Source organism: Macaca mulatta, chromosome 14 (genome assembly GCF_049350105.2).
Source record: "Macaca mulatta isolate MMU2019108-1 chromosome 14, T2T-MMU8v2.0, whole genome shotgun sequence".
In the NCBI taxonomy this organism is placed as follows: domain Eukaryota; kingdom Metazoa; phylum Chordata; class Mammalia; order Primates; family Cercopithecidae; genus Macaca; species Macaca mulatta.
Genome location: NC_133419.1, coordinates 78,702,104 through 78,715,477, shown reverse-complemented (window position 1 = coordinate 78,715,477; position 13,374 = coordinate 78,702,104). Strand labels below are relative to the sequence as shown.

Sequence of the window (13,374 nt, the reverse complement as noted above, 5' to 3'; positions counted from 1 at the left end):
TTTATTACATGGGTACTGCACTTATCAGAATGAAGGGAAACAAGGTACCAAAGAACTCACACCATAGAGAATCTTTTTTTTTTTTTTTTTTTTTTTTTTGAGACGGAGTCTCGCTCTGTCACCCGGGCTGGAGTGCAGTGGCCGGATCTCGGCTCACTGCAAGCTCCGCCTCCCGGGTTCACGCCATTCTCCTGCCTCAGCCTCCCGTGTAGCTGGGACTACAGGCGCCTGCCACCACGCCCGGCTAGTTTTTTGTATTTTTTAGTAGAGAGGGGGTTTCACCGTGTTAGCCAGGATGGTCTCGATCTCCTGACCTCGTGATCCACCCGTCTCGGCCTCCCAAAGTGCTGGGATTACAGGCTTGAGCCACCGCGCCCGGCCAGAGAATCTATTACACATCTTTATCTTATTCTTTTTTCTGCAATCCTCTTGCTGTCCTTCTTTTCTACTTCCTACTGTGAAAGCTTACATATATTTTGTTTTATTAATTTGAATAAATTAACATATTCATGGCATTAAAAAAATCAGATCTTCTCTGAGCTCCCATATGTGTTAAGCACTCTGCCATGTAGTTTTTGGCCACGTTGGACCTTAACCTCAGGATGCTCAGAACTTAAAGGGGAGAAAGAAATATAAGCATTGGAAATGCCAAAGCAGGGAGTAGAAATGTCAAACCCGGGGGAAGAAATGCCAATGTGGGGTAAGCACAGGTTAGTAAGGGAACACAAGCAGAAGCCCCAGCTCTACCTGGGGGAGTCAATAAAGGCCTTCCAGGAGAAGGGACATTTGTGCTGGCACTGAGAGAACATAGAAATTCTCCAGATGGATTAGGTAAGGTGAAAGCCTTGCTAGGCAGAAGCCATAGCTTGTGCAAACACATAAAGTCATGAAATTACCTGACTTACTATTTGGAGAATAATAGGTAATTTTTAGTGCTCCTGTAAATTCTGTAAGACCAGGAATTCATGCTGTATCCTCAGCATTAGAATAATGCCTAGAGCATAGTAAGCACTGAATAAATATTTGTCGGATATAAGGAAACAAAGGAGGGAAAGAGCGATGGAGGAAGGAAACATAATTGAGGTGAGAGAGGTAAGAAAGGTTTGGCAATAAAAAATTTTGTTCATGACCTAGTTGGGAAGAGACAAGTATGAAAACACTCCTAATTGTTGTAAAAACTGACGTGCCTTGAAAAGTACATAAAAAACATTATGAAGGTTCCGAGGAAGTAGAGGTCCACTTTAGATGAATGGATCAGGGAAGTTGTACTTGGTTCTGACTTGTTTGGCTTTTTAAAAACACATGGCGGTGCCCCATGCCATGGCTCATGCCTGTAATCCCAGCACTTTGGGAGGCTGAGGTGAGCAAATCAATTAAGGTTAGGAGTTTAAGACCAGCCTGACCAACATGGTAAAACCACGTCTCTACTAAAAATACAAAATTAGCTGGGCATAGTGACACATTCCTGTAATCCCATCTACTCAAGAGAGGCGGAGGCAGGAGAATTACCTGAACCTAGGGGGCGGAGGTTACAGTGAGCTGAGATGACGACACTGCACACCAGCCTAGGCACTCTAAAAATATATATAAATAAATAAATTAAAATGTGGAATTGGAGAGAAAGTGTTGTGGTGGAAGAGGGATCTGTGAATTTGGGACTAGACTAGACAGCCTTGCTGACTGTGTCATAAATACATCAGTATTTTGTAGGCAGCCATTTATCAGCCTACACCACTTCCTTGGAAGCAAAACCTGACAGTCTCTGATGTTATCTGTAGCAAACATGGTTTTCTTATGCATGAGGGTGTCCGTGTTTGTTTGCGCTTGCACCTGCACACCAGAGATTTGGGGACAGCTCTTTCCGCAGAGACAAGACTAAAGGGGACACATCAACTGAAACACCAGCTGAACTATAAACAGATCTTTTAAAAATGCCCTTGGTGCCCATACGCTACGTGTCTATGTGTGCACCTGCAGCACACAGAAGTACACACATAATTCTGAAAGCAGTGACCTGGCCAAGATTTTAAATGACTATAAATAAATAGTACTTATTTTTATTTTTCTCCGTTCCATCCTATCTGGCTATACCTCAATTTCCATTTCAATATAAGGCTTATTGGGCACCAGTTATGTCTCCTTTGACCTGCTAGATACTATAAGGATTTCATGTCAGAAAATGATTCATTACTCTCTCTCTCTATATACACACACACACACACACACACACACACACACACACATATATATATATATAAGATTACTAGCTGTGTGCCAGACAATATTCTAAATACCAAGGATGCATCATGGAATAAAAAGAACCAATCCTTGTCCTGGTGGAGTTTACTTTCTGGGAGCTGGGTGCGGAGAAGTCATAAAAATTGGTATCTTTTAGGGTTATACATGCTTTGTGAGACCAGTAAAGCAGGGTAAGGGGGAAAGAGAGTGGGAGCACTGGGGACCAGGAATAGCCTGTCCAATAACGTGACATTTGAATAAGGACTTGAAAAAAAGAATAAGCGAAGGAAATATCTGGGGGAGGAGTGTTCCAGGGCCAGGAAACAACTAAAGACCATAAGGCAGGAGCGTGCCTGACAGTGTGTAAGGCCACATGGCCAGAGCAGAATAGGCAAGGCAGAGGGCAGCAGGAGCTGAGGCCAGGGGTGGGATGAGGCTCAGTCCCATCAGGCCTGTGGGCCATTGTGGGGACTTTGGCTTTACTCTGAGTGAGATGAACAGCCATTGCAGATTGTGAGCGGAGAAGTGGCATGTTCTGATTTACTTCCTGCTTTCTGATTTTGCGGTGGAGGATAGACTGCAGGATGAAAAGGTGGAAGCAGGAAAACTTACAAAATGGTGGACTAGACCAGGCGAGCAACAGTGGAGGTGAGGAGAAGCAAGCTCATCATTGATATATTCTGAACTCTCTGAACTGACAGGATTTGCTGATGGGTTAGATGTAGAGTATGCAAGGAGTCAACTATGATATCTAGATTTTTGGTCTGACAGCTGGAAGGCCGAAGGTGCAGGTAACTGAGATAGGAGAGAGTGCAGGAAGAGCAGATCTGGGAGATGTCAGGACGTCAGTTTTGAACACATTAATTTTGAGATGCCTACTAGTGAGGAGTTGGATATACAGCTCTAGGGCTAGAGATATAAATTTGGGAATCACAGCAGTTTGATGGTTTTTTAAAGCTGTGAAACTGAATAAAATGACCTAGAGAGTGGGTGTAGGAAAAAAAAAAAATCTCAGAACTGAGCATTGGGGCATTCTAATGTTTAGAGGTCAGGGAGATGAAGAGGAACCAGCACTGGAGACTGAAAAAGAGAGGCCCGGTAGATAGGAGAGTTGAGAGTGCGTGCTGAAGCCAGGTGAAGAAAGTGTTTCAAGGAGAATGGAATAATAAACTGTTGTCAGATGTTGGAGAGAGATCAAGAGAGATCAGGTTAAGGCCCATGAGTTGATTTATCAGCACTGAAGTCTTTGACACCTTTGATGAGCTGTTTCAATGGTGCAATTGGGGTGGTGGTGGGGTGGGGGATAGCCTGATTAGAGTGCCTTCAAATAGGATGAGAGGAAACAATGATTAGTAGTATAGAATACTCTTTGAAGTATAACTATAAAGAGAAGTAGAAAAACTGGGCCATAGTTGGTGAAGAATTGTGGGATAAAGTCAAGCTTTTAATTTTTTCTTCTGAGATAGGAAAAGTTGTCTTGATGGGAATCATGCTAGTCAGGAGGAAAAATGCAACGATTCTGAAGAAGGGGAGAATTGTTGAAGTGATGTCTTTGTGCACAAGTGGAAGATGGTTGGCCTTGATTGGAAGGACTGTTTATGTTCCCTAGTGTGTTACTAGGCTACAGGTGCAGGCAGGATGGTAAATGTAGTCATGGAACATGTGTAAATTTTCTTTTGATTGTTTATGTTTTCTCATGAAATAAGATATAAAAGAGTGGAGGCATTGGAGGTTTAAAGAGAGAAGCTAAGAGATTGTTGCCAAAGAACAGGAGAAAGTCATTGACTAGGTAAATATAGTAGGATTGTTGGGCAACATGAGGGGCCACTTGAAGTAAAGGTGAGACCAGTCAGCATGGTCATATGATTTTCTCCATCTATGTACAGCCAAGTGGAAACAGAGTTGGCAGAGCATTAGACTTAGCTGGGGTTTGCTGGGTAAATAAGAGGAATGGAGAAAGAAGCAAGGGAATGATTATGATAATTGATTGCAGAAACAGAGTTGGATAAGGAAAGAAATGAGGACAGGGATGAAAGGTGAGAGTGAAAAGATGGTAGAATTAACAGAGTGTAGATCCCATGGGGTCTAAAGAATTGTGATAATCAAATTCTTGACATTTGTAGTGCTTCAGGGTGTATACAAAGTGCTTTGGGCTCATTTGCATAATAACCCTATGAGGTAGGTAGGGCAGGTGGTGGTGGTGGTGATAGTGATTTTCATTATATAGATGAGGCAGGATTCAAAGAGGTAAATGACTTAATCAAAAATCACACAGTGCCAGCGTGCACAGTGTCTCACACCTGTAATCCCAGCACTTTGGGAGGCTGAGGCAGGTGGATCACCTGAGGTCAGGAGTTTGAGACTAGCCTGGCCAACATGGTGAAGCCCTGTCTCTACTAAAAATACAGAAATTAGCTAGGTGTGGTGTTGGGCACCTGTAATCTCAGCTACTTGGTAGACTGAGGCAGGAGAATCGCTTGAACCCGGGAGGCAGAGGTTGCAGTAAGCCAAGATCATGCCATTGCACTCCAGCCTGGGTGACAGAGTGAAACTCCATCTCAAAAAAAAAAAAAAAAAAAATTCACACAGCAAGTCAGTGGTAAAGCATAGACCGAACCCAGGTCTCTGTTATATGTAGTCTTTGTGTGATGTCTGCTTACAGATTACTCAGTCTTGCTGAAGAAATGGAATGTAGAAGACAACTTGAGAGAATATGTAATCACCTGTTCAGTTCTATGGTGTGGAATGGTATAAGGAGTTTACTCATTCAGTAATACATATTGAAAGCTTAGTAGGTACAAGTCATTATCATAAGGACTAAGGAAACACCAGTGAACAAGACAGGAAAAAAAAAGTCCTGAGGTTACATGTTTTAGAGCAGTTTGTCTGTGATTCTTCTAAGGCATCATGTTTTGGTTAAAAGCAGGTTGTACTAAAAAGTTAGACAACTTGTTTTTCTGCTACTTACTGTGTATAACATTGTTACTTCAGCTCACCCTGCCTTAGTGGGGGTTCCCATGGATAACCTGATTATGGCTTTGCAAGTTCTCCCTTACCTAAAAATGCTATGAGTTTGGATCTGTATTCTAGCCTAAAGAAATAGTTGCTCTGAAGTGTCATCATCTAACTTCCTGATCTAAACAGTGGAAATGCCACATCTTACTTTATAGTGATAAGACCCTGTTTACATAGTGAGATGCTGCACAAACATGCATTCCAAAATAATCCTCCAGTTTTGAAACCTGGGAATTCTGAAAAGGGGACAGGTCACGTGGCACCTGCAGGTCCCACAGCCCCCATCTTTAACCTACGATATCTGAGAACCTATTAAAAGCTTTAAGGTCATCCAGGTGCGGTGGCTCACGTCTGTAATCCCAGCACTTTTGGGAGGCCGAGGCAGGCAGATCACCTGAGGTCAGGAGTTGAAGACCCGCCTGATGAATGTGGAGAAACCCTGTCTCAACTAAAAACACAAAATTAGTCAGGCATGGTTGCACATACCTGCAATCCTAGCTACTCGGGAGGCTGAGGCAGGAGAATCGCTTGAACACTGGAGGTGGAGGCTGCAGTGAGCCAAGATCATGCCATTGCCCTCCAGCGTGGGCAACGAGAGTGAAACTCCGTCTCAAAAAAAAAAAAATGCTTTAAGGTCAGGCACAGTGGTTCATACTTATAATCCAAGCGCTTTAGGAGGCTGAGTTGGGAGGATCTCTTGAGACCAGGAATTTGAGACCAGCCTAGGCAACAGAGCAAGACCTTGCCTCTACAAAAAAATTTTTTAATTAGCTGGGCGTGGTGGTGTGCGTTTGTAGTCCCAGCCACCCGGGAAGCTGAGGTGGGAGGATTGCTTGAGCCCAGGAGTTCAAGATTACAATGAGCTTTGATGGTGCCACTGCACTCCAGCCTGGGCAACAGGGCAAGACCTGTCTCTGAAAGAAAAAAGCTTTGAAATAACTAATGACTTCTTTCCCCTCTTCTTACTCCTTCCTGAATTGATTTAGGCCTGGAAGAAACGCTGGTTTATCCTACGGAGTGGCCGGATGAGCGGTGACCCAGATGTTCTGGAATACTACAAGAACGATCACTCCAAGAAGCCTCTGCGGATCATCAACCTGAACTTCTGTGAGCAGGTGGATGCAGGCCTGACCTTTAACAAGAAGGAGCTGCAGGATAGTTTTGTGTTTGACGTCAAGACCAGCGAGCGCACCTTTTACCTGGTGGCTGAGACAGAAGAGGACATGAATAAGTGGGTCCAGAGCATCTGCCAGATCTGTGGCTTCAATCAGGCTGAGGAGAGCACAGGTATGAGAACACACACAGATCTTTCTCACAGGGAGTTGAGGCGAGTCCCTTGGATTCCTGGAGCATTGACAGCAGGCTCTAGCTAAGGTTTCCTGTTGGAAGAGGGTTCATAGATAAAGAGTAAAGAGTGAAGGGGTTGGCCAAATATTAGAGGGACACCTGGCCCTAATTATGCTCTAACAGGAAAGCAAAAAAAAGTGTTAGGGTTGTGATAAAGCTAAAGGTATTTGTGGTGTTTCCTCAGGTGCCTCAACACCACTGCCATTCCTCATCCCTCCCGCTTTCTCTCTTCCCTGTGCTGTCCAGCACTCTGTGTCCCATTACCTGTCACCCATCCCATAGGGAAGGTCTCAGCTTGGTCCCTCCTCTGCTTCACCTCTGTCTGTCCTAGCCCATTTCAGGCCATCCTGCACAGTCACACTTGACCCTTGTTTGTGTGGGTTCTTTGTGATGATTATTGATGATCCAGTGTTCATTTATTTTCACTTGGGAGGGACAGATAAAAGGAGGAAACAGTCATTTATGTTTGGGTTTTGATAATCTTCACAAAAGAGTAGCTCACCTTTTTGAAATTAGTGTTAAATTGTAGAAATGCTCCTTAACATTTGTTTAGGCTCATCTCAAACTCTGTGGGATGGTTAAAGAGCAGAGTTTTTTCTGGGGTGGTAGAATTGACCCAGCAATTCTACTCCTAGGCATATTGCCAAAACATGTTCACACAAAAATGTGCACAAGAATGTTCACAGCAGTATTACTCATAATAGCCAAAAAGTGAAAACAACCCAAATATCCATCAATAAATCAAATATGGTATATACATATAACTAAGCCACAAAATGGTATGAAGTACTGAAAACATGTTAAGTGAAAGAAGACAGAGCAAACCATCTTTTTTTTATTCCATTTATATGAAGGTTCAGAGTAGGCAAATCCACAGAGACAGAAAATACATTGGTGGTGACAGAGAGTGACGGTATGAGAAGCAACTGCTCATGAGTATGGGGTTTCTTTTTGGAGTGGTAAAAATGTTCTGGAATTAGATAGTGATAGTTGTACACTTTCATGAGTATACTAAAAACCACTGTATTTTACACTTTAAAATGCTGAAATTTATGGCATGTAAATTATGTCTCATTCTTTAAAAAAAGTTCCTCAGGTGATTCTGAGGACCAGCCAGGTTAGGGAGCCCCTAGACATAGGACCAGCTTCGTGGAGATATGAACTGTAGCGTCACAAAGAGCCCCATCCTTAGAAGGCCTTGCACTTGGTTTAACACTCCACTATTACTATCTTGAAGTTCTTGATAGTTTTTTTAACAGGAAGTTCTGCGTTTTCATTTTACACTGGGCTCTGCAAATTATGTAGCCAGACGTTCCTGAACGAGATGTCCTAACCTAGGAATTCTGTGATTTTTATCTTCCTTGGGGAAGGATAATCAGCCCCTATTTATTGAGTTCTTTAGTATAATCTTCTTGCTTCCTGAGTGGAATTTCCTGTTTTCCCCAAATCTTTGTCATTTTATAGGTTTCATGGAGATTTTTTTTCCCTTTATTTTATTCCTGATGAAGAGCAATGCATGTTCAGTGAAAAAAAAGTCAGGGAGGGAAAGGGGCCACAGCCGGGGCAACATAGCGAGACTAGAGTTCTGTGACACAATCATGGTTCGCTGTAACATTTTTATTTCGATAAAAAATAAAAATTACCTGGGCGCGGTAGCATGCCTGTAATCCCAGCTACTAGGGAAGCTGAGGTGGGAGGATTGGTTGATGCCAGGAATTCAAGGTTGCAGTGAGCTGTGATCACGCCACTGCACTCCAGCCTGGATGACAGTACGAGACCCTGTGTCCAAAAAAAAAAACAAAAAAAGTTGGGGGTGAGGAATAAGAAATGAATTAAAAGGCCGGGGAGCTGGGCATGGTGGTTCCCGCCTGTAATCCCAGCACTTTGGGAGGCTGAGGCAGGCGGATCACCCGAGGCCTGGAATTCAAGACCAGCCTGACCAATATGGTGAAACCCCGTCTCTACTAAAAATACAAAAATTAGGCTGTGATGGTGTGCGCCTGTATTCCCAGCTACTCAGGAGGCAGAAGCAAGAAAATTGCTTGAGCTCAGGAGGCAGAGGTTGCAGAAAGCCGAGATCATGCCACTGCACTCCAGCCTGGGTAACAGAGGGAAACCCTGTCTCAAGAAAAAAAAAAAAAAAAAAAAAAAATGAGGCTGGGCACAGTTGCTCAGGCCTGTAATCCCAACAGTTTGGGAGGCCAAGGTGGGTGGATCACTTAAGATCAGGAGTTCAAGACCAGCCTGGCCAACATGGTGAAACCCCATCTCTACTAAAAATAGAAAAATTAACCAGGCGTGGTAGTGAGTGCCTGTAATCCCAGCTACTAGGGAAGCTGAGGCAGGAGAATCGCTTAAACCCGGGAGGTGGAGGTTGCAGTGAACTGAGACCATGCCATTGCACTCCAGTCTGGGCAACATGAGCGAAACTCCATCTCAAAAAAAAAAAAAAAAAGGGCAGGGGAAAAAAACTCCACAAAACCACCAGTCTCAAAGCTTTCATAAATGTTAGCAGTGGCAAATCTATCTGGGTCTGCAGCAACCTCAGTTCTTGCCTCCTCAGAGGAAAGAATTCAGCCAAAGGGCATAAGGCAGAGTGAGAGACTGAGGCATGTTTTAGAAGAGGGGTGAAAGTTTATTAAAAAGTGTTAGAGCGGGAACAAAAGGAAGTAAATAACACTTGGAAGAGGGCCAAGCGGGCAACTTGAGAGACTTCAGTGCTCTGTTTGACCTTTGATCTGGAGTTTTAGACATTGGCATGCTTCCGGGGGGTTGTGTCTCTTCTCCCCTGATTCTTCCCTTGGAGAGGGCTATTTGCATGTGCAGTGGCCTGCCACACTTTGGAGGAGCTGCATGCACAGTGTCTTTACTAAAGCTGTACACGTGCCCACTTGAGGTGTTCTTTTACCAGTCAAGTGTTCCTAGAGGAAGTCCAAATACCAGTTAAACTCTACCATTTTGCCTTATAGTGTGCGTGCTTGAGCCCACTTGCCTATCTCCTAGATCTTATCAGAAAGCTGCTGATCACCAGTTTCAGGTGCTTTCTATCTATTGGGAGACCCCTCTTTCCCCAGCATCAGCTGCAACCAGTTGTTATTTTAGAGAGTTTAACCGCCTGACTCTCACCTGCTGGTTGTCTGACATTCCTGATGGGAAGTGGGTGGGAGCCTCTCTTGCCCTGCCCGTGTCTGCCTAGCTGCCTACTCTAACCATGTGAGAAATGAGTCCAAGAAGTACCTCAGCTTTTTAAGAAATAGGTATGATGAGGGGAAAATAATAACCAAAAAGCAAATGGCTTTTAATTGAATTATTTTCTTGTGGGATTAGAGGTGTTCTCATCAAGAAAATAATATTCTTGAGATGTGGCAAAAATTACTCGGTGCAGATATCTTTCTTAAAAATCACATATTTAAAAGATATTGTCTGAATCCTTTTACTGCATAGGACTTCAGTACAATGAAAATGTGGGAACTATATTATCTGGGCTTGCTTTCTTTGGTAGCAAGGTTCATTTGTTCATTCACACATTATTCATTCAGCAAACCTTATGGGGCATTTATTTTATGCAAGTTCCTGTCATAACCAATGAGGCTACAAAGATGAACAGTAGAGTCTCAGTGCTCAGACATCATAGCCTAGAGGAGGGGACAGGCATGCAACCAGATAGTCACAGAGTCATGCTGTAACAGGAATCACCAAGATTAGTGACACATATACAACCAGCTTAGGCCTCCCTAAGGAGAAGAGTATTAGAGGGTGACAAATAATTGAGTATTTTGTCAATAGCCTTATTAAATAATGTATTTCCTGGCCGGGTGCAGTGACTCACTTCTATAATCACAGTACTTTGGGAGGCCGAGGCGGGCAGATCACGAGGTCAGGAGATTGAGACCATCCTGGCTAACACGGTGAAACCCGTCTCTACTAAAAATACAAAAAATTAGCCAGGCGTGGTGGTGGGCACCTGCAGTCCCAGCTACTTGGGAGGCTGAGAGAGGAGAATGGCATGAACCCAGAAGGCAGAGCTTGCAGTGAGTCAAGATAGTGCTACTGCACTCTAGCCTGGGCGACAGAGCGAGACTCCATCTCCAAAAAAAAAAAAAATATATGTATATGTTTCCTAGCCTGTAATCCCAGCTACTTTGGAGGCTAAGAGGAGAAGATTACTTGAGTCCAGGAGTTCAAGACTGCACTGAGCTATATTTTTTTAAGAGGCAGGGTCTTGTGAGCCCTGTCACCCAGGCTGGGGTACAGTGGCATAATCACAGCTCACTGCAGCCTCAAACTCCTGGGCTCAAGCAATGTTCCCACATCAGCCTCCCAAGTAGCTGGGACTATAGGCATGCACTACTGCACGTGGCTAGGAAATATATTATTTTCTTCTTTTGATTTTTGGAGATGGAATCTTGCTCTGTCGCCCAGGCTGGGGTGCAGTGGCACGATCTCGGCTTACTGCAACCTGCACCTCCCAGGTTCAAGCAATTCTCCTGCCTCAGCCTCCCCAGTAGCTGGGATTACAGGCATGCACCACTACACCTGGCTAATTTTTGTATTTTTAATAGAGACAGCGTTTCACCCTGTTGTCCAGGCTGGTCTCAAGCTCCTGACCTCAAGTGATCCACCTACCTCGGCCTCCCAAAGTGCTGGGATTACAGGTGTGAGCCATCACGCCCGGCCAGAAATATATTCAGATAGATAGATATCTGTGTGTGTGTATTTTTATATATATATATACACACACACACAAATATGTATATACACATACGCATGTATATATTTTCTTAAGCCTTTTTTAAGGAATTATTAAATGTCTCGTGTTTTAATTTATCAGAGCAAGAATATCGTCTGTGATAGAGGTTATTTGTGAGATCCTTCTGTTGAAAACAATTGGCTTTTCTTCTGTCTCAGAGGAGAATCTGGTTATGTTTTAATTTTGTGGCTCTCTTAAACTGGATTATATCTGTAAAACCTTCAGGTAAAAAATTAAAACTTAATTATTCATTCAGGTTTTTTTTGGTTTTTTTTTTGCTTTTTTTTTTGACTGAGAGTTGGGATCTGAGGAGAAACAGAAAGTTAACATTTGACTACTTTCTTTTGCGTAGTAGCCTATTTCATTTAATCACTTTATCACCTTTATTTCAGTTTTTCAAATGATGAAATTGAGTACTTTTTCTTCCCTGCCCAGCACTTTTATAACTCCCCAGGGCTAAAGATCTTCTTCTTCTACCCACCCCGCATCCTTGGCTGGGTTCAGAAGGGCTACCCAACTCTTATCAGCCCCAGAAACTCTTCCTTAATGCAACACTGCTTTCCTTTTACTGGGGCCTGTTGAGAACAATCCAGTCACCTGAGTCTTCATGTCAGTACCTGCCTTAGGTGAAAAGCACCTGACCCTTGGTGATCACAAAAAGAAATTATCGCAGCTGTGTATTGACCATCTATTCTGTGAAAATTGAGACTTTACATAAATTCCCACTAAAAAGTCACAGTAAGCCTTTCAAACAGCAACGATTTGACCCAAGGTCACACAGCTAGAAGATGGGAAAGTTGGGATTCTAGTCTAACCCAGACCTGACGTTGCATTATAATATGCTGTCTTTTTGTCCCTGTTCTTCTGGAATATAAGCATCTGCCAGAAACAGGCCTGGATATTTTTGCTCCTTTGGACACTATGCATTGTACTGGAAGCACCCACCAGGGGTCCCTATGGTAGGCTGAGGTTCTCCCTCCTTACTAACCCATATTGCCAAAGTCCTTGGTCTGGAATATTCCTAATTTAGTAATTTCAAGAGCTTTAATCTAGTCATCAGGCTCTATTGGTTAGTCTGTATGCTGGGGACAAGGGTGTCTGAGTTCAAATCACTACTCTGTGATTACATGAGCAGGTCACTCAATAAAGTCTCAGCTTCCTTTTGTAAAATAGGGATAACATACTTTCTGTTCTCACCCCATGCTTCTGCTTCTCCATGGATGCATCCAGACAGACCGAGAACCCACTGGCAGAACCTCAAGTTGCACATTTCCCAAAGGACTGTTCACATTGTTTTCTGTGTAGGGGTATCCCCTGGAGTTGTTCAAGCCAGTGTTCCTGCCCCTGGTTTGCTCCTGTAGGGGCTTCATCATATGCGGAGCCTCTTTCAAGCAGATACTCCCTCTTTTCCTTTCTTTCCTTCCTTCCATCTGTTCATCTGTCCCTTCGTCTGTCTGTCTGTCTGTCTGTCTCTCTCATTTGTCTGTCTGTTTGTGCCCAGGCTGGAGTGCAGTGGCACAATCATGACCTCCCAGGCTCAAGTGATCCTCCTTCCTCAGCCTCCGAGTAACTGGGACTACAGTTGTGCACCATCACACCCAGCTAAATTTCTTAATTTTTGTAGAGACAGGGTCTCACTATATTGCCCAGTGTATTAGTCCATTTTCATACTGCTGATAAAGACATACCTGAAACTGGGCAATTTACAAAAGAAAAAAAAAAAAGAAGTTTAATGGACCTACAGTTCCACATGGCTGGGGAGGCCTCACAATCATGGCAGAAGGTAAGGAGGAGCAAGCTATGTCTTACATGGATGACAGCAGGTCAAGAGAGAGCTCATGCAGGGGAACTCCTCTTTTTAAAACCATCAGATATCATGAGAACAACCTGGGAAAGACCTGCCCCATGATTCAGTTACCTCCCACCAGGTCCTTCCAACAACATGTGAGAATTCAAGATGAGATTTGGGTGGGGACACAGCCAAACCATGTCATTCCGCCCCTGCCCCCTCTCAAATCTCATGT

The 13,374-nt window shown here is 43.6% G+C and overlaps 1 protein-coding gene and 1 long non-coding RNA gene across 4 annotated transcripts in view; both read left to right on the top strand.

Annotated features, from left to right (window-relative positions):
• GAB2 (GRB2 associated binding protein 2) overlaps positions 1-13,374 on the top strand; it is a 202,209-nt gene that overhangs the window by 130,781 nt on the left and 58,054 nt on the right. For all 3 annotated transcript variants that reach the window (XR_013404218.1, XM_015115335.3, XM_077964016.1), the window contains exon 2: positions 6,240-6,540. Coding sequence is in view for 2 of the 3 variants with exons in the window: in XM_015115335.3 (XP_014970821.1) it covers positions 6,240-6,540 (301 nt within the window). In the remaining variant the exon portion in view is untranslated. The remainder of the gene's footprint in view (positions 1-6,239; positions 6,541-13,374) is intronic.
• On the top strand, positions 8,993-12,627 carry LOC144334421 (uncharacterized). Its single transcript, XR_013404224.1, has 2 exons — positions 8,993-9,087; positions 11,189-12,627. It is a non-coding gene; the product is annotated as an uncharacterized LOC144334421 (long non-coding RNA).